We start from the raw sequence: 26161 nt of genomic DNA, 5'->3' as shown, positions 1-26161 counted from the left end.
GTTTAATAATCATATCGGATCATAACAACCTAGATAAAAAGGAAAGATGCTTATTTGTCTAAAGAGCCGGCCGATCTAAAGCCTGTAAATGTTCGAGTGTTTTTAAAATATTTGACTTAAAAAAGGGAGGCAAAATGTTGTTATCACTCGCACGTAATGTCTATCCACTACAACATCATCACGCAGGCTGTGGCTGGTCCTTGAGATTTCTACTTTATTAATTCCCCAAACCCAATTATTTATAATAATTATTGCTATTATCAACACCGACAAATGCCGTTGATCGTATATATAACTTTTGACTTTGGTTGCCGGAGTGATGATTTGAACTTATCTTCAATAAAAGAACTGACATTAACACCACCCGAGGTTGCAAAATGATGACGTAACACCACCCCACGCAATGCTGAGCTGAGGCTAAAAGGTTGTACCAAATCAGAGCTTAGTTAGTTGAACGTATTAATTATCAATTATTTTGTTTATTTAATTACTTTGGTTTAATTGTTCCTCAGACAATCAAAGAATACTAGAAGATGAAGAACTCCAGTGGGACAAGGTATACATATGATTTTGTTCTTTGCGTGAGAATCTTTGTGTTATCATCTCTTAATGCTTTTTATTGGGATTTTTTTTTTTTTAAAAAAAAAATGTTTTTTATTTTGGATTTTAAATTCTTTGTTAATATTTTTGTTTTAAAAATGAAAAAATAAAAATAAAAAGTGAAAAAGTGTTATTAAACAAAACGAGCATCGTCACGCAGGAGATTCTGAGACGTCAGCCATTGGCCAATCATAAGAAGACAAGCTTTCTTATTCATAGATTAATGAATTCAAGTGCTATGTAAACACTATTATTTGAACACATAGTTTTTATGTATGGGAAACGTAATGTATACTTTATATTGTGCCCAAAGTAAAAAGCTATTGAGTAGACTAAGTGTACAAGAAAAGGCAAAAGATCATAATATGATTCATTTGTTATTCATGGACAAAGCTTTTCTCTAATTCCTTGAATCACATAGAACAATACATTTTTCTTTTCTATATTTCTCTCATTCTTTCTAGTTTCTACACTGATGTTTCTATTAGATCCTTGTATTTTTTTTTTCTTACTTGCAACAATATTATCTCCGTTTTTGAAAATTATTTAAATTTATTTTTATGCCTAAATTCATTAAACATATCACGAGGAAACTAAATTCAAGTAATAAACTAATGTCTTAACCACCTTATCTACCAAGGTGGTTGAACAACTCCTTTTTACTACAAAGGTGATTTGGCTTAGTCGAACGGTCATTTATGGTATCCCTTGGCTATAAGAATAGTTCAACCATCATTAATATGCGCGTTAGAGGTTGGTCGAACCACCCAAGTGATTAATGGAAGTGATTTGACCGTCCTTACCTTAATGGCCAAAAGTAACAGGACTGATCCTATGACATTCATGGTATTCTTCCATGTGATGTTATTTTAAACTGTTCATTTAAAATAAACTGTCAAAATATTAAATATTTTGTCGGTATCACAGTCCCCTCAACTATCTTGACGAAGAATTTAAAACTAATTTGAAGCATGAGTATGATAATCTCACGAGGAAGAAAAACCTCACTAAAAACAATTTGGAACTTAATTTTCAACTGGCTGCAATCCAACCATCAAATGAACTTGCCCCATATTTGTCTAAAGATAACGTGAAAAGCTACATAAATCATGACTAAAGTTGTCAAACTCAAAGCAGTGTAAAAGTCATAGTCACTGTATGTAGAACAATCTAGCATGTTGATAAGGATAGAAAATTCTTCGAGCTTAGCACAAGGTTGTCTCTCAAAGCATCTACCAAAAATTCCGATTCCTTCTCATCTACAAGACATTGTTTTTTGGTAAGTTCTGGACAGATTTTTTTAATAGATAAAGGAGCTAAATTTTTACCAGGAAAATACTAAGTGTTCTTTTTGTATTTTTCATGTGTTTTTTTAGTCTTTTGTATATATTATTTTATAAAATTAAAAAAATAGTTCATTATTTCTCTTACCCAATTTTTAGGAAATAATATTCATTTAAGACATGAAAAACATTAGAAATAACACCTAATATTCTTCATTTGTCAATTAGATTGGACATTAAATATGAGAAAGTCTATATAAAGTTCACATATCTATATTTGTTTGAAATCATATTTAATTTTCAAATTGTTAGAAAAATGTGAGTAACAAAATTGTAGATCATGATTTCCTACAAACAGTCGATTTGCCTTCAAGAGGTAGCTCAATCGGTTGGAACTATACCTCATAAAGTGAAAGTCACTAATTCAAATCTCTCTCACTCTTCTTGTACATACATGTAAAAAAAAAAAAAAAAAAAAAAAAAAAAAAGTCAATTCAATTAATTTTAGCATTTAAAAATTTTAAAAATGATAGGGGATCGGAAATGGATTAATCTCTATCCAATTGATAAAGTCATGAAAAGATGAATGAAAAGGACGCGGCAAATGCAATGGGCCAATTCCACATTCTTTTAAGTGCCAAATGATCGGTAATGCCCCCGTAAACCCGCCTCAAAACATGCTTCCTTGCTAGGAAACCGGTGCAAGAGGCAACTGCAAGAGGTCACAAGTCACAATTGACTCCCTTCAAAGTCAAAAAAATCAAAATATATTTGTTTTTATTATTATTACTATAATTGTTTTCAGGGTTTGGCGGCCCATCCCCAACATACTTATGTCCCCCATCTAGACGTGTAAGCCACATAACCGTTAAGGGACCAACTGTATTTACCACGTGTCATGATCCTGAGCGGCTGGGTTGGCACCGCCAATGAAACTTGATCCGGCCACCTAGACCAGACAGGCAGAGTGGGTAAATGGATAATAGTGGCCTAGTGGGTGTGAGGCACGTGATGGCCACGCCACGTGTCGCGGAGAGGGGGCAGGTCACATGCTTTCCCCGCGTGGTTAGTTGGCGCCAAACGTTTGCCGAGTTGGAGGCCACTACCTCTGTGGGGTGTGGAGGCGGGAGGGAGTCTTTTTTTTTTTTCTTTTTTGTTTTTTGCTTTTGGAGGAGCGCAATTGTGAGCGACACGTGTACCAATCAGCGGCGGTGGGATCGGCGATTTTCTGGAGCGCTAAACGCGGGGAGATTGAGTCCAACTAAGTGAAGCTTCTTTCGCCCACCTTTGAACCGAGGGCAGAGCAGTCATGTGGGAATGGGACAAAGGGAATGGGGCGCTAGCTAAGCTTATCCAAAACCCATTTGGAACCAGTCCCAATAATCTGAACGGGAATAACAAGAGAAATTGCTCTTTTGGATGAAAAGATCGATTGTTAATATCCTCTACTTTAATTCTTTTCGCCTGTTTTTCTCTTTTGGGAAGAAAATATATTTTTTTGGGTTGTTGAGCTACTGTATTAAGAAAAGTAAAAGTCATAATAGGTACACCCCAGCAAAATTGTTAAAAGGAATTTGAAGGCATAAACCAGGTTGGGTGCAATTAATTGGTCATGTTTAGGTTTTAACAGGTCAAACGAATCGTGTCGGGTTATTAGTAGGTCATATTCAGGTTAACCCTTAATGAGTTGGCAGGTCAAGTGGGTAGACCCGAACCCAACTTGCCAACCCTAGGTGTGTCCTTTATCTAACTAGGTACAAGCGCGGATTATTCTGTTTCTGTTAAAACTGTTTAGCCACTTGCTCAGACTATGTCGACGGGGCAGCAATCAATCTTTCTCATATTAACTACTTGTATTTGTCACCTATCCATATATCGTTAAAGGAAAAGTAGAAAAAGGAGAATGAAAAGAAGTTAGGTAATTTTATTTTTTTTGGGGGGTGGGGGGGAAGAAGTTAGGTAAATATAGATGTGGTCTAATTACTACCCTAGCTATATTGTGGTTAGCATAGGGCATTCCAACTTGGTAACTTGATAGGGTAACCAGATTATCTAATCCATTTCTATGGTAAAATAACTCTTCATCATAGTTTGGTGAAGCTGCACTTTTTGATGTTGACAAACACTACGGAATTAGGGAGGTGGAGAAGCAATATTGGTAATTGTCACATACGCAACAACTTGAATGGGACTCTTTTCTTTATTGATAGGTAAAAAGGAGAAAGAAAAGGCAAACAAAAACAATGCCAAGAGTTTGTTGCTTAAATGGGTTTGTTCTAGCAAAGTCGTCTTTTGATGGAGGAATATGTTGCAAAAGATTCTGTGTCCATGTCCAAATTGGCATTTTATTAATGTTTTTACTCCTCTGATTTCATAAGTTGGACCAATTTAGTGGTGACCCTGAATCCTTAGCTTCATGCTAACAAGATGGATAAATGAATCAAAAACAAATAAATATTTTTGGCGTGCCTTTTGGGCTCAACATTTGGTAGTCCAATGAATAAAAGTAAACTAATCAAACCTAATCTAATTGCTCAACCTTATCCTAAACAAAGCCAAGTTGCTCTATTATTTTTCTCATTCTTTTTGTCCATTACAGTTTAACGAAGTTGCTTGGCTTGAATATAACCTGAGAAGGCAAAATCTAATCCAATTGGTTTGTTTTAGTCCACTCATTATCAATGTTAATCCGATGAAATCAATCGGTTTTGAGTTTTCTCCTCTTTGTGGGCGCATGAGATCTTAAAAAAAATCTACACTTATATAATTCTTTATACCTTAATATGTGTCGGCACATAATTAGAGTCAAGTAATTTATTATTAAAAAAAATAAAACGAACCATTTAAAATACATTTATGAAAATTATCATGATTCTTTAATAAAGGAGAAATGTTTTGTTTCGTTCTTCTACATAATTTTTGCTCATCTCCGTACAAGACATTTTCAAATTTACCATTGAATTATGGGTACCACAATGGTGATTTTTTCTTTTTTTTACTAAAAACACCAAGGATTAAGATCTCTTACAATTTTGAAAAAATTATAGATTCTCAATCTACAAAATTTAGACCCTTTTTAGGTACGTATCAAAATACTTGAAAAATGTTACATAATATAATTGAGAATTGAGTATATTTTTATAATTTCCTAAGTGACTTAGAAAGATATCGTCTATTAAAAACGTGACATATTATAGTTGGGAATTGAGGTTTGTTGTAAAAAAACATTAAGTCAAAAACTGTCCTTTTGTTTTATCTTTTTGGTTGTCTTATAACACGTAATCTTTTTAATACGCACTTTTTTTTTTTATTGCCTAAACAATGATCTAAATTTTATGATTTGAGAAATTTATAATTTCTGTAAAATTGTGCATTTTTCCGAAAAGCACGGACAAAGTTCTGAGTTCTGCTTTCCTAGTAAAACGACAATCAAAGCGCTCGTGATTGCGGGCGCAGAACTTTGTGTCAAACCAGTAAGCATATCAACAACTGGAATCGGTAAGGATCACTGAGGAAGCATCCTAGGAAAACACCGGAGTAACGCTCCTTTGCACCACGCCTATAACATCAAACTATGCGGACCCAATCACAGCGTTGCTTATTCCAATCATGAAACGTGGCGAAATAAGATTTGAGTTTGAGACCAGGAACACAGAAAGAAGAGGTCCAGGAGATCAACCCCTCCTACGCGGCCTTAATTGAACTGTACAGGACCCAGGTCCAACTTCAACGATTCTATTCTTAGGTTCCAACGAGGGCAGCTTCCTCCTTGTACGTGCAAAGACACCTCGACTCCTTCTACGTTAGGTTTAATGGATAAGCTTGGAGTGCCCATTTCTACTTTTCTTTTTTGGATATTTTTATACTAAAAATTAAAAAAATCATTATTATTATTTATTTTTTTAATTTTAATTATCCAGACCAACGTGACTTTGAAAAGCCTCGTTCTTCGTGCTCAAACCCTCGTTCCACAGTCCACACGCCTTTTAGCTGTTCAATATTTTCCATGTGGCCTATAAATACCTCTCTGTGAAGCTTGGTTCCTCAAAATTCAAAGAAACCCAGAAATAAATATTGCGATTATCGTTTCCCTTTCGCTTCAATTTCTCACAGTTTAAGAATGGTTGATATGGATTGGAAAGCAAAGATCGTCTCGACCGACATGCAAAGCAAATCCCCGAAACTCTCCAATAAGCTCCAAGTTTCCTTACCGTTTTCTTTCCGTGCCGCCGAGATTTCCGCTGCTTCCGCCACGGCTTCCACCGCTTACGAAAACTATCTTCGACTGCCGGAGCTCCGGAAGCTTTGGAGCTCCGAAGAGTTTCCCAGTTGGAGAAACGAGCCTGTTTTGAAACCAGCCTTGCAAGCTTTGGAGATTTCGTTCCGGTTTGTCTCGACGGTGTTGTCGGACCCGAGGCCGTACGCGAACCGCCGCGAGTGGAAGCGGAGGCTCGAGTCGCTCGCGACGGCTCAGATAGAGCTTATCGCTAACATATGCGAGGATGAAGGTACATGTGGAAGGACGGCTCCGATCGTTGATCTCAGGTCATCCAACGGAGTACTGGCTCGCAACGGGAGCTACGCCGAGGTGTGGAAGCCTCCAGGTGAGACCGCCGTCGTGAGCCGCATCAGCGAGGCCAGCCTCCTCCCTCGGCTCGCCACCTGGCACAAAGCCGAGGACGTAGCGCAGAAGATCCTCTACTCCATTGAGTGCGAGATGCTGAGATGTCCGTACACCCTCGGCTTAGGCGAACCGAACCTCGCCGGCAAGCCGAACCTCGAGTACGACTTGGTGTGCAAGCCGAGCGAGCTCCACGCCCTGAAGAGGAGTCCGAGCGATCACATCGACAATCAGGAGAACCGGGCGGTGTACACCACGCACCAAATCCTGGAATCGTGGATCCATGTGTCGCAACAGCTCTTGAAGCGAGTCGCAGAGCGAGTGGCCAGCAAAGATTTTGAAAAGGCCGCGAGTGATTGTTATCTGATTGAACGGATCTGGAAGCTTCTAGCCGAGATCGACGATCTTCACCTCCTGATGGATCCGGACGATTTTCTGAGGCTCAAGAACCAGTTGTGCATCAAGTCGTTGAGCGAGACGGCGCCGTTTTGCTTCAGATCGAGGGGTCTCGTGGAGATCACGAAGCAGTGCAAAGAGCTGAAGCAGAAGGTGCCGGCCATTCTCGGCGTGGAGGTGGACCCCATGGGTGGGCCCAGGATCCAGGAGGCGGCGATGAAGCTCTACGGCGAGAAGAAAGAGTTCGACAAGATTCACCTGCTTCAGGCTCTGCAGGCGATTGAGTCGGCGATGAAGAGGTTCTTCTTCGCGTACAAGCAAGTGCTCGTGGTGATGATGGGCAGCTTGGAGGCCAACGCCAACCGAGTTGTGGTTAGTTCCGACTCGGTCGACTCGCTGACTCAAATCTTCATGGAGCCCACTTATTTCCCGAGTTTGGACGCGGCAAAGACGTTTCTGGGGGATTTTTGGAGCCACGAACACGGTGGGGTGCGGCTCGGATAGGAGGTGGACTCGGAGAACACAGCGAGTCTGACTCGGTTTGACCTGGGGTCAACTCGTCTGACTCCAACTACTAGCGCTAGGTTTACACACTTGAAAGATGAAAAAGTTAAATTAATTCTTTGTATTGTTGTACTTATTTTTTTTGGTGAATTTTGTGTCACTTGTACCATTAGTTCATGAATTAGCTCTTCATGTAAAATTTTTATAGCTTTTTTTTATGAACTTGTTTATCAATTGCTCTTCCAACTCTTCATGAACCAATCAACCAATTATGGTCTAAACTTCGAAGAGTATCCTTCAATTACAGCAAAAAAAAAAAAAACATATAACACAAACTCTAACAAAAGGCACATAAGAATGCTATACGATCAAAAAATGAGGACCGTAGTTTTCCTCCAAAGTCAAGATGATGAAGTTTTTTAGGAGTTTCTTTTTTTTTTAAAACTGGGTTCGAAGAATTCTTCTAATTGAGTCTATAAAAATAACATGTGTTCTATGAAAACACGTAAAAAACACATGCTTGAGAAACGAAGTAAGATAAAGTTTTTTAGGTTGCCTTAATAATGCCTAAATTCGAATTTTTTAGTTATTCCGGTAACTTAATGTCTGAAAATCTTATATATGTAACATGTATCAAAATTGCATGTTAAATTTTTCAATCTTAATTTTGAAAAATGAAAAAGAATAAAAAAGAGTGATAACGAATTTGCTAGGGTTGGTCGTTATCGTATAAGGGTAGGGCAAAGTAGACGTGAAATTAGGATTAAGACGAAGCATGTAGTAGTTGGTATTTGAAACTTGTTAACAAGGCAGGAAGATATGCGAAATTATCTGAGACAAGGAAGCAGTGGGTGATTTGCTTATTTGGAAGTGGGTATCTAATTTATGTGGGCATATATACTTCAAAATAAATAAATAAATAAATAATAATTTATGTGGGCATAGTATATATAGAGGCTTGGCAAATTGCCAACTTGGGGATTGACAAGAAATATGAAAAAATAATTACTGAATTGACGATGTATACTGTGGGGAAGGATTTATGCATGTCCACGTCTGGCCCGAGGACGCATGGGATAGAGAGAAAATGGCTATTATGATTTATCTTATTCGTAAAACGATAAATCGATATAATAATTAATAATTATGGGATATGGAAGAATTTTTTTTAACTTAATCTATAAAATTGATACGTGTTCCTTTTTTTAATAACATGTGAGATGCATATGAGTTTTTAATAAAATTTATTCCAACTTTATTCCTACTATTAAAAAAATATGTGCATTTCACATACTTAAGGAACACATATCACATTTATAGACTAGGTTGAAAGAAATTCTTCCAACCCAATTTAAAGAAAAACTTTGTCGATAACTACGCTTGGATGATGCAAATTTTCACTTGTGCTTGGAGTATTTCCCCTGGCTGTGTTTGTGGGACTAGACACAATATAGTATACATCAAATCAATATTAGCCCAACAATTTTAATTTTTTTTTCGTTGTGGAGAATTTGGTAGAGACTAAAATCAAAGATAAATGATCTTATTGATAAAGAAACTATGATAGTTGAGATAATGTCCTTGCGGTTTTGCCCATTCTACGAACCCGGTTCTAAGTCAAAGCCTAAAGTGAACCCAACGACGATGATTATAATGCGTGTCCTTGAGGTTTGAAATAAGATTATCGTCGAGACTTTTAAGGCGGCCATCCGAAATGGCATTCATATGTTAGAGACGGATACGGTCGGTCTCTGCTCCCATAAACGAACAGGCAGTTCTTGAAACGACCCCCCCCCCCACTGGGAACGTAGACATGATCGAGGTAGGGTTGAAATCTGGTCCTCAGCACTATTTCTAAGAAGACCAGTTTTGCCTCATATAGGCTCATGCTTATGGGTGGTTAGTGATGGATTGGGCTTGCCTAAGACCATAGCCAACTCTGGCAATAAATCAGGCCTTGAATTGTGGTTTCAATGTTTATAAATTGCATTACTTTGACTGAGAAGTTTCAGGTGTCGAGAGCGTCGTCCATGATGTTTGGTTTGTGAAAAGAGAATGACTTCTATAAGGTTGTGTCACAAACTAAGCCCTTTGTGCTATTCAATGAGAGATTGATACATTTGTCTCGAACAACAAAAGTAAATACACTCAGAAAAACTGAAACAGAAGATAGTAATTAAGACTAGTTTGATTCAAGTTCTTTGTGTTATTAGTTCGACCGAAAATATTCAATTTGTTTGATTCCCTTGCATCTGACTCTATGCATGGTAAAATTGAAAAAACAAATGCAGCCATCCGCAGGCTACCCCCTTCCACCCAACTTCACCCTTAAGAAGAACAAAGCAAATCAAAATCATTGAGGTGGGGCAAATCCTCGTCCAGAAACAGATTATTAATACCATACTTTGGGGAGAGTAGAAAGCAAACATAATAAGAAGCAGAAAAGAAAGAATGGAAAAGAGCTTAACTTTGAAGAGGTTTTTTGGTAAACATAAAAACACGAAGAACTTGAATCAAACCAATCTTTATCACCATCTCAATCTGTTGCAGTTTTTCCTTCGAGGTAGGAGATATGGTTTTTCTATGAAATTGTAGTAGACGAGGGATTTTAGAGGTTAGATCCTATGTTTTGGGTGCATTTGCTTTTCTTGTTCTAAACTGATGTGTTAACCTCTCATTAGAGGGCACAAAAAATTTAGTTTGTGCACAATTTTAAAGAAGTTATTCTCCTGTGAAAAAGGCCGTTCACATGACTCGGAAAACTAAAAGCATTAACGGCCACGTGTAGATCATAATACCTCTCACTCACATGTTTAACTTTGTCAGCCAATGTACTGGTCAAGAAATAACCTTAAAAACGTTTTTCCTTTTATGTCACCAGGCCCCCTACGTGTGATACCATATAGCCAGAGAATACAGGCTCAACCTCCTGGGGGCTGGGATTTATTTGATTTTCCCCTGTAAAACATTTTCTTCCTATAAAGGAAAATTTCCCATAGCCAGAGCTAAAAGACCATTTTCATCTTCTCCGAGCTTCGAATCTGTCCTACTCGAAGATCCCATGATATCTATGTGAGTTTCTGATGCAGAAACTATATACATATATAAGTATGTATGCAATTTTCTTTTAGGTTAGTTTTGAATTTGTGCAACAAAGGCATCAATGGTTGTCTTTGTTAAAATTTTTGTTTTCTGTATTCAAAATAAAAACATTAACATGAACAACCCACAAAATCAATTACAAAATCCAAAACCATTAATAAAGATATCATATGCTGGATTGTGACCCTTTGACTACATGGGTTCGTTTGGATTTAAAACCTAATCAACCTTTAAAATTTTCGAATCTGATTTTAATAACACAATTTAAAATGAGATGTTTTTTCTGGGATTCTGTTTAAAAATACACTTTTGGCCAACAAAATCGCAGGTGAAATGCTTTTTCTGTGAATCTGTACTTTTGACCAACAAAATCGCAGGTGAAAGAGATTTATTTAGATTTAGATGTAACACGAAAAGCTATTTTTAACTCGTGTTTATAGGTAATGAGAGACCTTTCTACACGGGATTGCATGAACTCTGATAGTCAACAGCTATGCCTGCCTTTTCTGCATTAATCGCTAACCAGTTTTGTCTCTGTGCTCTGCTTTGCTTATGGGTGCTCTGTTTTTTCTTCAGCAGATTGAGGGTTGACAGCTGGTTATGGCATTGAAGGTACTCTGTCCAAGGCTGAAGAGTTGGCAGACTTTTCAGCTTACGGTTCCTTCTTTACTCTGCCCTGCTCCAAAACCAGCCGACAAATCTTCTTCTTCATGGTTGAAAGTATATTGTGAACGCAATAAATCCCTTGCATGTGGATTAGCGTATCAGCCCGCTCATTTCCCGTCATGTCATTCCAGAAGAAACGGTATGAAGCGAGCTTGTAGTGCAAATTTTGATGAATTCCCAGATGAGGAATTGTCGAAAAAGAGGTTCAATCCGCCTGATAATGGTGACGAAGTTGATAAGGAAAGTGCTTCCACCGTATGGGAGATCTCTGGAAAAACGAGACGCACTGGAACTTTGAAGCTGGAATCTTTGGGGCCTTCTTTGCTTGGAATTCAGCCTGAGCCACCGCCTTGGCCGGAGAGAGATGAGATTATTCGCATGAGCATTGAACAGAGAGCGAACAGGGTGGAAATTCCCCTGTCGCTCCGCATAATCAAGAGGAAGCAACAATGGGAAGAGAGTTTGAAAGAAGCAGGGGACCTCAACAACTGTTCTGTGAACAGAGCATTCTCTTCAATGGTATTTATGATTCGAGAGATTCAGAGCTACGCGCTGCATATAAGGGAAACTCTCTACTGTGAAGATTTACAGGGGATCATTGATAACATGCAGAGAGAATTGAATGCATCATTCGTGTGGCTCTTTCAACAGGTTTGCTTAAATATTTGTTTTTTTCAAAAGTTTAAAATGGTAAAAAAAAAAAAAAATGATGAAATTAATCTTTTAATTTATATTGTAACAGGTTTTTCCGCGGACGCCGACTCTTATGATTTACGTGATGATTCTTTTGGCTAATTTCACGGTATCTTCTATGGCCGACAACATTGTTATTGCCACCACTGCTGCTGCTACACTGGAAATATCTTGTGCAGCCATTACAGAGACAAAAAACAAGAATCGACCCCAGTTTAAGTACGATTTCAGGTCGTTTTCCGATTCATCTTCTGGCATAGGAAATCGTGATGGTGGTGGTGGTGGGAAAGTAAGCCATGTTGGTGATGAGGTATCTGAGGCTTGTTTGTTTGGGAAAAAGGAGTTGAGCGCAGAGGAGGAGATGAACTTGTGGAAATCAATGGTGGAGGAAGCTTCGAGGATGCAGGCAGAGATGAGAGGGGTGGCTCTTGATCATGAAACAATGCAACGGTTTGTTTCGCCGGTGACTGTGAAGCCGGAATCAGATGATTATGAGGATTTCTTTAAGACTGATCTCTCGTATCAGATGGGTTTATACCAGGACCCAAATAATCCTCTCCTGCTCGCTAACTATGCCCAATTCCTCCACCTCGTCGCTCATGACAATGACAGGTTTGTGTCTAATTTACTCTCATCACAAATTTCCTTTGAGTTTTCTTCTTTGAGTACGTGTTTTTTTAATAATTATATCATAAAAAATTATGTCTTTTCACATGCTAACTGACAAATTTATAGATTTAGTTTCTTCTGACCCAACTTGAAGAAAATTTATGTCCATTAATTCACCGATGTCGTTATTTTGCTTGCATATTAAAAATAGAATATTTTATTGAAATGGACCGTAAACTCTGAAGTCAGAGTTTGAACTCAAAACCTTTACTCTGCTATTAATTAAATCATCACTTATTTCAAGAGCTTAAATGAATTGAAAATACTAAATTTGATGGTTTAATTAATATTTTAACGTTAATTAAAATTTTATGGAATTCATGTTTTACAATTAGGATAGTGAAAAGTGAACATATTTTCATTGGGTTATGATTTGTTGGAGTAAAGATGTTGCTAATGACTAATGAGGTTGTCTCTTGATGTTTTGCAGGGCAGAAGAGTGCTTTAAGCGTGCTGTGCTTCTGGAACCACTCGATGCCGAGGGACTGAGTCGATATGCAGAATTCTTGTGGATGGCACGAAATGACCTGTGGGCAGCAGAAGAGAGGTTCCAGCAAGCAATGGCCGCTGAGCCAGGCAACCCTTTCCATGCATCCAAGTACGCCAATTTCCTTTGGAGTACTGGTGGTGAAGAGACTTGCTTCCCACTCAATGCATCATTTGACGACTACAATTAAGTTTTTAATAATGCTAAAAACTACACTTTTATTCCACCATTTTCTCATCTTGCAAGCATGGCAATACCAATCAGTCATCGACTTTTTTTAAAAAAAAACAATAATTACTTCAAAAGTTGATTGACACTGAAACATCAAGAAGATAGAATAATGATGAGATAAAAAGTATTGTTTCTAGCATTATTGTTAAATTTTCTAATCAAGGAGGGGGTCATGTCATGGTGGCATAACACTATAATATCGTTATGTTATTCATATTGTATAGTTTATTACCCCTTCTCTACATTACAACATAATTTGGTTTATATGTGCATACAAGAATATTTAGGTTTTTTATTTATTTATAGGTATTTACCTTAGTTGTCTATCGGTAATCAAATCTATCCTTTTTACGGCCTACCCCAATTACCACATTTTCCCTGTAAATAGACCATGTGACAACAATCATATAATCAAGTCATTCAATAAAGAAGCAGCCCTATAGGGCACTTTCGGGCGGTGAATATAGGCCTCTAAGGCCGAATCACCCCAAAATTTGTGTTTTTCATTCTCTATCTTGCGTCCATGTTTTCTTACATTTTATATTTTATTATAAAATTTCATACAACTGATTACAGAAACCCTTCTCAAATAAGTTATTCAAGAACAGACGGATTGCTATTATGCTAATTCCATGCTAAGAATGCCATCACCAAGTTAAATAAATTAGACGCTACAGGTTTTAATAAGGTCTCTACCTCAATGCATCCAATATATTTGTATACCAACATCCTTAATTTCTACAATATAGCATAGGCGATACCAAGGCAGATAATTCAGCATGACAAGTAGGCTAGCTACTATGATAAATTATAGTTGAATTCTAAGCAAATTGATAGACTATTAAGAGGAGAGATTATTAGGCTCAGCTTGTTAACATTCTTGTTTTCTGTCTTTTATTTTCTCTTTCCAACAAACAATATTATGGGCATAAAAGTTTGCACTCCTAACCTAAAGACATGAATTGCCAACCATTAAGGAAACTTTGCCAGAAGCACAAGGATATCTTGAATAATGGGGGGGAAATTCTGGATAACCTTTTCTACTCATTTCATATCATATTGGTGCTGCAATACCCTCAAAATTCTTCATTTTTGACATAATTAAGGGAAGTTTCATCTGGCTTTCAGAATGAAGAAAAGATGTGCCTATATACATTCCTGCTAAATCACAAAAGGGGCACTTAACCAAAAAAAAAAAAAAAAAAAGTAACTTCAATCTATTCAGAAGACTAGTATAAGTCTGAAATGGGAACTTCCATATTGTTTTACAAGATCAGAATACAAGGAATCAATCTAAAGGATGTGATGATTTCTATCGACAAACACTAACTGATGCAGAAAGTTCAATATTTTACAACTCGGGAACCAAAAAGAACGGGACAACTCTTACTCAACGTGCTAAACCAAAAAGAGTGGGCATCCAGCAATAGAAAGGAAGTATGAATTACTGCATTACCAGAACCAAATGTTGCGGCTATCGACGGCCTTTACAGACGTAGATACCAAAGGCATTCGCCCGTACTCTGCAACAAATCTATTAACGCATTGCGTTCTTCTTTCACTATGACCTCCCAAGCTACTGATTCCAGTTGAACCAATCTCAAATATACTACCTGCAATGACGGCACCAACAACATATTTGGAAAGATATAAACAAAGTGTAAATATGAAAACAAAGGTAATGATATACCGTGAATAAGCAGAAATGACAATCTTTCCAACTATTAGGTGCAGTTCATTCTTAGGAAATAATTGACTTATATTCTTCAGTTGCCACTACCACCACAATCAGGAAACAGTTCATGCAGATGCTGCTACCTATATCAAATATAATTATCTTTCCTTCCATTTTTACAAATGGGAAGTCAATTGGATACCATTGCAGACATGCATATACTATAATATGTGCTCTCAAAATGCATCTAAAGGTTATAGGAGCTTTGATAGGGAAACACTAGGCTGCACAAAAAAATTTGTTGTTGCAGCAAATCAAAGCACTAAAAAGTTTCAGTAAGATGAAGACAGTCTATTGAGGACCACATTACAGATCCCAATGCTAGCTCAGGATCAACTTCCGGTACATAATCCTTCAACAGCTCTAGCACTCAGCAAAACAAGCCACCTAAAGTCAATGACTGTTGGCACCGGCAGGAGAAAATTCCATGCTTGTGCATACTGCAATGCTATCAAGACAGTGGGCATGCAAGTAATTACATCTCCATATAAGCCCCCACTACAAACCGCTGCTAATAAGAATCCAACAGGAAAGAAGGTACTGGTGCTACCTATCACGGGTCTTGAACATCCACAACCTTATCCTTCAGCCCATTCTTTTGGAGGGAGAAGTGCCATTTAAGCCAGAGGTCTAATAAAAGTTTCATCGGTACATCTATGGAGCACAGATCAAATGGTATTTGATATTCAAAGGCTGATTACTAAGAGTACAAGCAGAAATGTGGATGTTTTGGTTGACCACGTTAAGCATTCAATGCCAATAATATTTTAACTTGCACCGTGAATTTACCAATCCTCACTGGGGAGGCTTGGTAGTTGCAGATGCTCATGTAAGCAATTCTAATTTGAAAAATTTAAAGGCTGTAAAAGTGAGGGATAAGAACAAGATTAAGAATTTTCCACCACAGGCTTCCTCAGTAGTGCCTTTAACTAGCATGTTTGAAATTTGCAACAATCATTATGTAATTAAAAAACAAAATTCCATGGTTCCCCACATGTTGCTCAGGGCACATCTCTCCTTTTGAGATTCCAAGTTAAGACAGCTTTTTGAATTCTGCTGGGTATGTTTTCTATAAAACTACTAAACAGTCCCAACTTGAAAAGATTCCAATTATCATAATTAGCATTTTTTTTTTTTTTTTGATAAGTAATCAGCAGACTTTATTAAAATTAGCATCATCTCCCATAACTTGTATGACACTGAATAAGACTTTTTTTTTTTTGTAATTAAAAAAAAGATCAAGAAGTAAAACTCATGGACAATAACATAGTTTGTATTAGATTCCAATTATCATAATTATCATATCTCCCATAACTTGTATGACACTGCATACGACTTGCAAAAAAAACAAAAAAAAAAGGAGAGATCAAGAAGTAAAATTCATGGACAATAACATAGTTTCTATTAGGTAAGTCATTACCTTTCACCCATATTGGGGGAGCACCAGTGGCATTTGCAACAAGAAAAGACATTGCAATATCCTCACAGTTCCTGGAATATCCATTCCATGATAGAGTGAATAAACTTGTAGATGACACATGTCAAATGACGAAAACATTATCAACAAAAGCGGGGGGGGGGGGGGGGGGGGGAATTGTAAGCTACATAATCAAATGAAGAAGAACCTGTTTTTGGTTATAAATTCTCTAATTGATGCTGGCATTTCATTCATGAACAGACCGAGATACTTTTTGTGGAAGAAGGCAGCCTTTGAGAGTACCATACTGTAAGTTCCCGTCCACCAAACTGACCACCAACCACCATATACATAGTAATCATTGCCGCCTTTCTGCACAGAGATGGACTTATAAAATTTTTTTGACAGATTTCAGATATTCAAAATGCAGGTGGCTTCCAGATTCCTTTTAGGTAAGGCCAACAGTGAATAAATGGCAGAAGGTATAAAATGAAATCCGTAATGGGGTCCAAATAACAGGTTTAGCTCAGGACTTAATACTCATGCTATATACAATACATTACCATATTAACAGGTTCCTAATAAGGTTGCTTCTTCAGATTGATCTATAAGTTTAGATCTATGACAACTTGTCAACTTTCTTTTCTGTGTAATTCTGTGTGCTATCCCTTTTGTCACATTTGGTAGGACAGAAAACTCGAGCAGTGAATGACAAGGCAATTGTTCCATCTATAGTCTTCAATACCATGAATGAAAATGGCTTGGCCTAGCGCAGAAGCCATTGAAAGGTTTCCAAGCAACGAGAAGTCATATCTCTGTTAATGGACACAGTTCTTATGCAAATGTTTTTACCCTCAAAACCAGAGAAACATATGCGCGTGCAAGAATTTAGATTAACTAGCTTGAGGGTAAGAAATTATCTGAAATAACAGTTCAACCAAAACAGGAAATAAATATAAGATGAAGGCATACCGATTGATCAACCCAATGGACACGCGGCACAAATCCCACCATTGTATCAGGTGCACTTTGCCAAACATTAAATGCAAAATCGACTGCGGAGCAAGGAAATATAACATCATCATCAATGGAAAAAATGGCATCTGCATTCAAATCCTTAATCTCTTTGAATCTATTGTTCAAACTGTCTTCCTTGTTGATATCAAACTTCAGTTCAACTCGTCGCCCACCTCCAGAGTTGGACTCTACAATGTGGTTCAAAAATTTCTTAAGAGAATCCGATGGTGGATTAGGCTCGCTCCACACTATATGAATAGATTCAAGCCAACGACACAACGAATAGTGAGAAATGGACTCCTTCAAAAGATCATATCTTTTCCATGTATTCATTACAATAGCATATCCTTTCCTGTGCACAAAATATATATCCAACATGAATGCGTATGATAAAATGGTAAAAAAGAATGAACAAGGCTGTTGAATCCACCTATTATTGTACTCCTACAAATTCTTACTATTTGTGACTACGCATTATGCTCAAACCATGCTATCCTTTTACATAAATAAATTCATCTCTAATCTGGAAAGCTTGGTAAATCAATTAATTCACAACATTTTTGACACCATAACATGTGACCATATCAAAATTGCCTTCAGGTAACATGTGAAGTGTGAGAACTGTGAACCCTATGAGCCTTTGAGGAGTAATATATATTAAAGGAACCATCTAAAAGAGGTCAAAAAATTTAAAAAATAAAATAGAAAACACGCAGAGTTTAATTAAGTGTATATTCCATTTTGGATATAATATTTTCCTCTTCAACCACTTTCCAGAACCAATATCTACGAAGTACTACCATTCCAAACTTAAATATATATATAGTCGTTTAAATATTTGTTACCAAAACCAAATAGAATCAACTAGAATAATCAAAATGGAGCACAAATCCAGGACCCGGTCAAACTGAACTATATTTCTTTTTTAATATTCACTAAACATGGAAAACACCAAAAAAAAAAAACACACACACACACAAAATAAAAAAGCCTATAATAATTACCTATTGCAGAAAATATATAATTATATTAATGATATTAGTAAGTATAATTAAGATGCTAATCAGCAAGTTTTTTCTTCTCTTTTTTTTTTTTTTTTTTTTTTTTTGTGCATCTAACTGTACGCACCGTGGAACGGATAATTGGTCCAGAGCAGCGCTGTGATTGTTCCATCCCATAAAACCTGAGCCGCCGCTCAGGAGCGCGAACACCGTGAATGCGATGATGCAGGAAAGGAGGAGCTTGATCTTGACCGATCCGAGGGTGTAGATCGCGAGTTGCCGGAGCCGCTGCGCCGCGCGACGGCTCAACAAGCTCCCTCTCATCACCGCGATCCTTCTAGACCAACAACGATTCGTCCATACGGTTCCCACCGGCTCTCGTTCCCGCCGGCGCCGTCCGTTTCTCGGAGAGAGAAAGGGGAATATTATGGTGTAGCGTAGGCCTGATCGTGTTCGAATTGAAAGGAGTTAAGAATTGACGGCCGTGATGATTCTTTTGGCGGTGATGGTTCGCTGATGTCACTGATTTCATAAGCCCATGTCTCGCTCGCGTCTAATCCACGGCCTGATCTCACATTTTCTTCTCAGATGCAAGTGTTGAACCGTTGAGCTTGCTTCGATTAGGGACACACGATTCTCTAGAGGGTGAGCAGCGACGTAATGGTATGTATCATCAAGAAGATTTTTTTTAGTAATTAAAATAATCTTTAATTAAAAAGAAAATCTTTTAAAAAAAAAAAAACCGTGGATCACGAATCGTGATATGTAAAGTTTGACTATCACTGTTTAGCTGGTTGGCATGCCGTGTGGATAACAATTAATACCCATCGAGTTTGAATTCTTTTTTTTTTTTTTTTTTTGGAATCTTTCCTTTATTGCGTACTGTGCGTTGAATTCTTGCTTGATCTTGAAATTTCCTTATATAGACATAAATTGGGCTAGCGGCTGTGGTTATTAAATTTTAATAACTTATTTTATAACCGACTATTAGTGGTTACTAAAATTAATAATCGACGGTTTTATAATAGCTTTTTTATATGTAAAATAATTGTAACAATCTGTGGGTTTTTTCCTTACTTTCTCAACAACTACAAGCATGTAGCCCATAAACTAAAAAAATAAATAGACAAAAATTCACCGGGGTGTGGTCATCAGCTATTCAACTTGTGAGACAGAGAGAGGAGAGACAGAGGCGACGAGAGAGAGGAGATACAGAGAGTCCGAGAGAGAGAGAGGGACAGCACCGCGTGAGACTTGAGTCGTGAGAGAGAGTCTGAGATTGAGAGAATAAGATAAAACCCTAATCTGTATAAATCAGGCTGAGTGAGTGAGTGGTTGTTTTCCTTCAAAACGATGTCATTTTGATGTTATATTTTAAATATAAAATATATATTTATATTATTATATACTTTTTCTTCTCCCTAAAACCATTAACCGCCTGCCCTAAGCGATAAAACCATTAACCGCCCGTCCTAAGCGGTTATCGGTTTTTAATAACCGCCTTGCGGTTAGCGGAGTAGTTATAACCGCCCCGCTTGAACACCCCTAGACATAATGTTTCATTTTATATGTATATTAAGTGATTTTTATATAAATCATTTAAAAAATAAAAAAATAATAATTTTAAACATGCTATGTTAATAATTATAAAAGAGTAAACCTCCTATGCGGTCCATCTGCAAAAGGGATCTTTTGCAGCAACTAATAGCACAAAGACACATCACCTAAAGCACAAAAAATGCACACAAATAATCTACAACCTAATGCACTAGATTTTGAACTCAAAAGCAAGAAAAATTGAACTACAGAGGCAGAAACAAAGAGACCCCCATGGGTCTCTGCTGAAACGATGGCCGTGGGTCTCGTCAGACCCACGGCCAGTCAGACCCAACCACCCGGCCAGACCCACGGCGTGGGTCTGGTCGTGGGTCTTGCCGTGGGTCTGGCTCCGGCGCCGTGAGTGACATTCTCCGGCACCGTGAGTCATTTATTCCGGCTTTAGGATGAAAAAATTCCTAAGGGTTAATCTTCCCCTCTAGATTTTAGTTTTGAATCCAAAAATGAGTTTTGAGGCACTAGAAACGAGTTTTAAGGCATTAGAAGCTGATTTTGAAGCTGGATTTGTCAGAAAAGAGGCCGGAGAGGATGACCGGAGGTAGTGACCCAGCAGCTGGGTCTGGGCGGAAGTGCGGCTGGGTCAAGCCAGACCCAGCCGTGGGTCTGGCCAGACCCACGACGTGGGTCTGGCCGGCGCAGAGGGATGGACGGCGCCGTGGGATGCTTGCCGGCGCCGGTGGTTTGGTTGTGGGTTCCCTGGCGCCGTGGGTTCCTTGTAGTTTGGGCGTGAGTTTATCTAGTGTTTTTGATCTTATTTTGTTAAAATGCACTGGATTATGTGTCCACACATGAATGGTTGCTGCAAAAGACCACTTTTAAGGTCCGACCGCATAGTAGGGGCACCCATTATAAAATATATGTAATAAATAAGTGTAAATAGTAATATTATTATTATTTTTAAAAATTAAAAAAAAAAATAGTTTGAAGATGATTGCAATTAAGTTATAAGTTTGAATGTAGTTTTCCCAAACATATCTTTAACTAATATTATCTATTTTATAACTATTTGGGTCATTTTCACAGAAACTCGATGCAATTAATTTTAAATGCGTGTACTAGATTTTTTATTTTGTTAGATACGCAAAGGGTGATTTCACCCCTCCAACTTCTTATATTTTATAAATTAAATTAGCTTACACCGACAATAATGTGGCTGCTTTTCCTTCCGTCAACAATGGGAATCTTTTTCTTGGCGTTTTCGACTTTTCGTGTACTGAATTAACTGTTTTTTTAGGTGTTTGTTAGGGTCTTCACTCCCTCATTTTGTAATTTTAGTTTACTGTATCGTAATGGTTAATTACCCAGAAAAAAAGAAAAAGAAAAAGAAAAAAGGAACTTTCCAAGTTGACCGACAGATGCAGACCAAATATGAGCTGCCACGTATCAATTCCATTTGCAACAACTAGTTTAATTTTCAGGAGTCCTTTTTATTTTAGCTCAAAAAAAGTATTTTTCTTCTATTTTAATTATTCATTTTTTTATTTTATTTATTAAATTTTACTATTTTATTTAAATATTGTTTCTCAATGATTTATTTATTCTCTCTCAAATAATCATATTTTAAAAAATTTATCTTTTCCTAACGGTTATATTTTTCAAAATTTGTCTCCTTTTAACAACCACATTTAAAAAAATTCGAGTAGAGAGGGAGAGTATGAGAGAAAGAAAGACAGCGAAAAAGAGAAGAGAAACAAGAGCAACAAAAAAAGATCAACTTTGATATTGCTATTAGAAATACTTTTTTGGTTCAAGCAATGATTTGCCGGGATTCGAATGGCTCTATTATTCGGATGATCTCTGAAATTAGTCCGTCATGTTTCATATTGGTAAATTTATTACGGAAGGTGATTCTTAAGTTATCATTCTAGCACTTTAGCAACCCAATCTTTCTCTTGATTGGCGGATTTCTTTCATTATCTTAGATACTATTGACTCTATCACAGCATTTTCCTTTTAGGAAGCTAGGAAAGTCACAAAAAGTGCAAACTTCTGCATCCATTATGCGGCACGTTGGGCCACGGCCATAAACTTTTCTAGCTGCATTCTCTATCACCTTTCCCCTTTTCTTTTGGTTCCTATTGCCAGTGGAAAAGACCCTCCAGACTTTTTATTGCTTTCTTAGTTAGTTGTTTTTTTTTTTTTTCCTTTCTTTCTCTTGCTTTATTATGTACTTATGTACTCAAACAAAAAAAAAACGATTTTTCACTCAAATTTGCTATAATTATAGTTAAAATAACCTTTAGCTAACTTGACATAATTTATCAAAAAAAAAAAAAAAAAAAAACTTGACATAAATACGCTTTAAAAAATAAAAAAAATAATAATAATAAAAAAAAAAGGCATGAATGCTCTAAGGGATTGAACTCGAGAGGCACATCAATCCTTAAATTAATATTTATTAAATAAAAAATAAAAAATTAATAAATTAATAAATACGGCCACATCAATCGAATAATATAAAAGTAAAATGGATGATGAGTGTTTAGAATTCTGGCGTGGCAAGAGCGGGGCAAGAAGATTAGGCCCGCCTCTTGTCGGTTTGCGAAAAGGACATTGAATATAGTCATATAGTGGGTATTCAGAAGTTGGGTTATAGATGACTGGGGTTTTTATTTTAAGGAGCTATTCCTTCGTTTCTATAAATGAAGCCCAATTTTGAGACCCAGCCAGCTTTGCCATTCCAATTGAGATGAGATGCCCAACAAATCCCAATCCCTCGTCATTGATTGAGCCCTCTCAATTGGTCTCAACTCTAGCCTCAATGGACCTCATCGGAAGCTTGGGATAGGGAATTATAAGAAATCCCGATCCAATAACTTCTTTGTCCTTTTTTTTTTTTTTTTTTTTTTTCAATCATATAAAAAATTACACACACATATATAAGTTTAGATAGATAATTTTATCACTTAATAATAAATTTAAAAACAATTAATATAAAATTAAGGGAGATTTAGGCTTTGTTTTGGTATATTTTGAGTTTTCACGGCTATGAAAATTAAGGGAGATTTAGGCTTTGTTTTGTGTAAAATTACTTATGAAAAATGTTTTTAGTATTTTCGAGTATTTGGTGCATTCGAAAATAGTAGTTAACGAAAAATATTTTCGATTTAATAAAAAAAACCCTCTTTAATTTTTCAGAAAATTGTTTAAATTTTTGAAAATCATAAACTATTTTTCGAGTTTGAGCATCTTATTCTCAAATCGATATACCCAATCAAGACGTCACCGAAACCCGCCGGAACTTTATTATGAAATTTTAAGAGTGGAATAAAAAAAATAAAAAAACAAAAACCAGAGATAATCCATCGTCTATTTCCGCTCCAAAAGCTGAATTGTGTTTCGCTTTGCAATATCTGCAACATGCCATGTGACCGTCCCTTGGTGAAATTGGGTGTAATTGAATTGAATTATGGACACATAGCGTGGGTATATAGTAGAAAAAACGTCCAGATCACTTTGATGCATCACAAATTGGCTTAATTAGAACATTTTCAAAAGAATAGCGTGGGGTATATAGTAGAAAAAACGTTCAGATCACTTTGGTGCATCACAAATTGGCCCTTAATTATAACATTTTCAAAAGAATAGCCAAATTCTTAATAATAGTCAAATTTGATTATTATAGGTGCTTTTACATCTTTAGCACAATAGACAAGTGTGAACAGTAAATAGACTTATTAGCCTATTTATTTTTTATTTTTTTTGACATGTCTATACAAGGGAAGAAGAAGGAGGGATTCAAATTAATTACCTTCGCTTCATAAAGCGTAGTCCACAGTCGATTAAGCTACCCTTGAAAACGCTTATTTACTATTTACACTATAAACTTTGTTTATTATTTTCTCTATGTCACTTTCTTTCTTTTACTCACTCCTCATCTTTCTTTCACACTATTTTTCATACAAAATGATATTTAAAAAAAGTAAATAGTAGAATAAAAAATCTGTTAAATTGTATATAAAAAAATAAATAGTTAAAATAAAATTTTTATGCTTTTTCAATAGCTATCTTACCTACTAAAAAAAAAAGCTCTAAGATGTAAAAGGCAACACAATACACATCACTTTAAAAGTTGGCTTGCCTGAAAGTTTGCTTATGTGAAGAGGAGAAAATATGTATAATAATCACTATGTAGGATGGGCAATAGGCAATAAAGTAACTTTTATACATGGGTTACATAAACTTTTAAGAGAGTAGGCTTAGCCATTGGCTATAGTAGGTGAGGATATCTTATTAATAGGCTATCCAATTTTTTATTTTTTTATTTTTTTATTTACAATCTCTTTTTTTTTTTTGTTAGTAAAATTCGAACAATCTTAAAAAATTAGAATTACAAGACCTGCTTGCTTAGAATAATATAAAATACCAGACTCACCTACCCAAAAATAAATAAAGGGGGAAATTTTAGAAAGCCCCCCTGAACTTCCAGCCAATTTGAAAAACTTTTCCTGAATTTCTAAAACTCTCATTTAGGTCCCCTGAACTTTAGTTTTCTCTCACTTTGGACCCTTTTAACATTAAACTACGTCGTTTTGTATCCTAAAATTAAACACCTACCCAGCCCAAAAACGACGTAGTTTAATGTTAAAAGGGTCCAAAGTGAGAGAAAATCAAAGTTCAGGTGGCCTAAATGAGAGTTTTGAAAATTTAGGGAGAATTTTTCAAATTGGCTGAAAGTTCAAGAGGGCTTTCTGAAGTTTCTCCTAAATAAAGAAATCTCATTACCCTTCTATTTAGACGGCCTGAATTTTGCAAAACCCTAGAATTCCAACTATATAGCTTGCAATAGCTGGTGACAGTGCAACCGACCTTCTACGAGGAAACGATCCAATAGGTGCTATCGCTGTCATGTTGTGATGTGTGGTTGGAATTTCACGCTGTGCTTCAATTATATTGTCTGCCATTTCGATCGAGATGATTCTTTTAGTTTCGGTTTGCTTCTAACCCAAGGTTTGGTAGTGACGAGTACTTTCCAAAATCTTCCTTATCATTAAATTGTAATAGATTATTTTTAAAATTTTAAATTTAAAAAATAAATAAAAATGTAAAAATAGTTTTTCCAATCTGGAGGAGGGGATGGAGAAGAGAACCAATTTTGTCTTGCAATGTATCTCTGTCGTGAAGATTATTAATTTATAGACAAAGTGAAGTTATCCATTTTCCTTGGGATGCAAACATAAAAATGCCAAACTGCAATGAATTGTTGCCATCAAATAATTCTCCGCTTTTCTCTTTTTATTTATTTATTTATTTTTAATGCTTGTCAGCCATCTTTGTAAGGGATAGTGATGTGCATGCACAGTCACATCTTGATGCCATTTAATTCAGCCTTACTATTCCATCTTAGAAATTTCCTATTAAACTGACATCATGCATGGGAGATTAATCATATTTGCTAAGAATAAATATTAATTTAATAAATAAAATTTAAAGAATTTTCTTTAACTTAATTCAAAAAAAGCTTGGTAAACCATCCAAAATTAGCACTAAAAACTACCTATGGCTGTACGTATGGCATAGGATATATTAGGTGCACTCATAGGGTAGCCAGTTTTGTCTTGCTATCTCTGTCATGAAGATGATTAATATATGAACAAATTAAAGCAAACATAAGAATGCCCAAATACAGCCATCAAATAACACTGTTTTTTTTTCTTTTTTTTTTAGGGGGGGGGGGGGTGGTGCTGTTGTCAGGCAACTTGTTTAGGGATGGTGATATATACAGCCATATCAGCAAAAGCTATGGCCCAAATTCAACGGGCGGTAGCTCATAAAAAAATATATACATATATTAAAATAAAACTATTTCGTCACCATTTTATCATGATTGAGAATTTCAACAATGTTTAGTTGGGAATACTTGTCCGTTGTGTTATTGTTTTATTCACCTACGCAATTAGGTTCTGACATTAAACCCAACAAACCTTAGAATGTGACCAAATTATATTAAATTTGCCAGTCAATTGAATAATGTAATTTTAAGTAATAGCTTTTGGATAATCTAATAGAAGTTGAATTTACAACTTGTAACAGCAATTAAGCTTAATTAGGTTAAGCTACTCCACTAGGCACTAAATAAGTCCTCTATATGAGTGATTAATTAGCTCCTTTAGCTTATACGT

The 26161-nt window shown here is 36.4% G+C and overlaps 3 protein-coding genes across 4 annotated transcripts; 2 read left to right on the top strand and 1 right to left on the bottom strand.

Annotated features, from left to right (window-relative positions):
* The first annotated feature begins 5831 nt into the window (after positions 1–5831).
* On the top strand, positions 5832–7697 carry HSPRO2 (Hs1pro-1_N and Hs1pro-1_C domain-containing protein). Its single transcript, XM_059600762.2, has one exon. The coding sequence runs from the start codon at positions 6004–6006 to the stop codon at positions 7402–7404; it is 1401 nt and encodes a 466-aa protein (XP_059456745.2). The 5' UTR covers positions 5832–6003; the 3' UTR covers positions 7405–7697.
* Positions 7698–10399: 2702 nt separating this feature from the next.
* On the top strand, positions 10400–13755 carry LOC132188298 (uncharacterized). 2 transcript variants are annotated; one of them, XM_059602720.2, is made up of 4 exons: positions 10400–10476; positions 11083–11823; positions 11915–12477; positions 12965–13755. In XM_059602720.2, the coding sequence occupies exons 2-4, from the start codon at positions 11107–11109 to the stop codon at positions 13209–13211; spliced, it is 1527 nt and encodes a 508-aa protein (XP_059458703.2). In that variant the 5' UTR covers positions 10400–10476; positions 11083–11106; the 3' UTR covers positions 13212–13755. The 2 variants fall into 2 exon arrangements, with proteins under 2 accessions (XP_059458703.2, XP_088373939.1); XM_088517813.1 differs by lacking the exon at positions 10400–10476 and having other exon boundaries at positions 11068–11823.
* A 694-nt stretch (positions 13756–14449) lies between these two features.
* Positions 14450–19176, bottom strand: EPC1 (Nucleotide-diphospho-sugar transferases superfamily protein). Its single transcript, XM_059602165.2, has 5 exons — positions 18550–19176; positions 17377–17773; positions 16613–16776; positions 16408–16478; positions 14450–14865 (listed from the first exon to the last, which is right to left on the bottom strand). Exons 1-5 carry the CDS (start codon positions 18744–18746, stop codon positions 14705–14707), a joined length of 990 nt encoding a protein of 329 aa, XP_059458148.2. The 5' UTR covers positions 18747–19176; the 3' UTR covers positions 14450–14704.
* Between the last annotated feature and the right edge of the window lie 6985 nt (positions 19177–26161).

This window comes from Corylus avellana, chromosome 6 (genome assembly GCF_965113065.1).
Source record: "Corylus avellana chromosome 6, dhCorAvel1.hap1.2, whole genome shotgun sequence".
Lineage (NCBI taxonomy): Eukaryota > Viridiplantae > Streptophyta > Magnoliopsida > Fagales > Betulaceae > Corylus > Corylus avellana.
The sequence above is the reverse complement of the archived record's forward strand: the minus strand, read 5'-3'. Positions and strand labels throughout refer to the sequence as shown.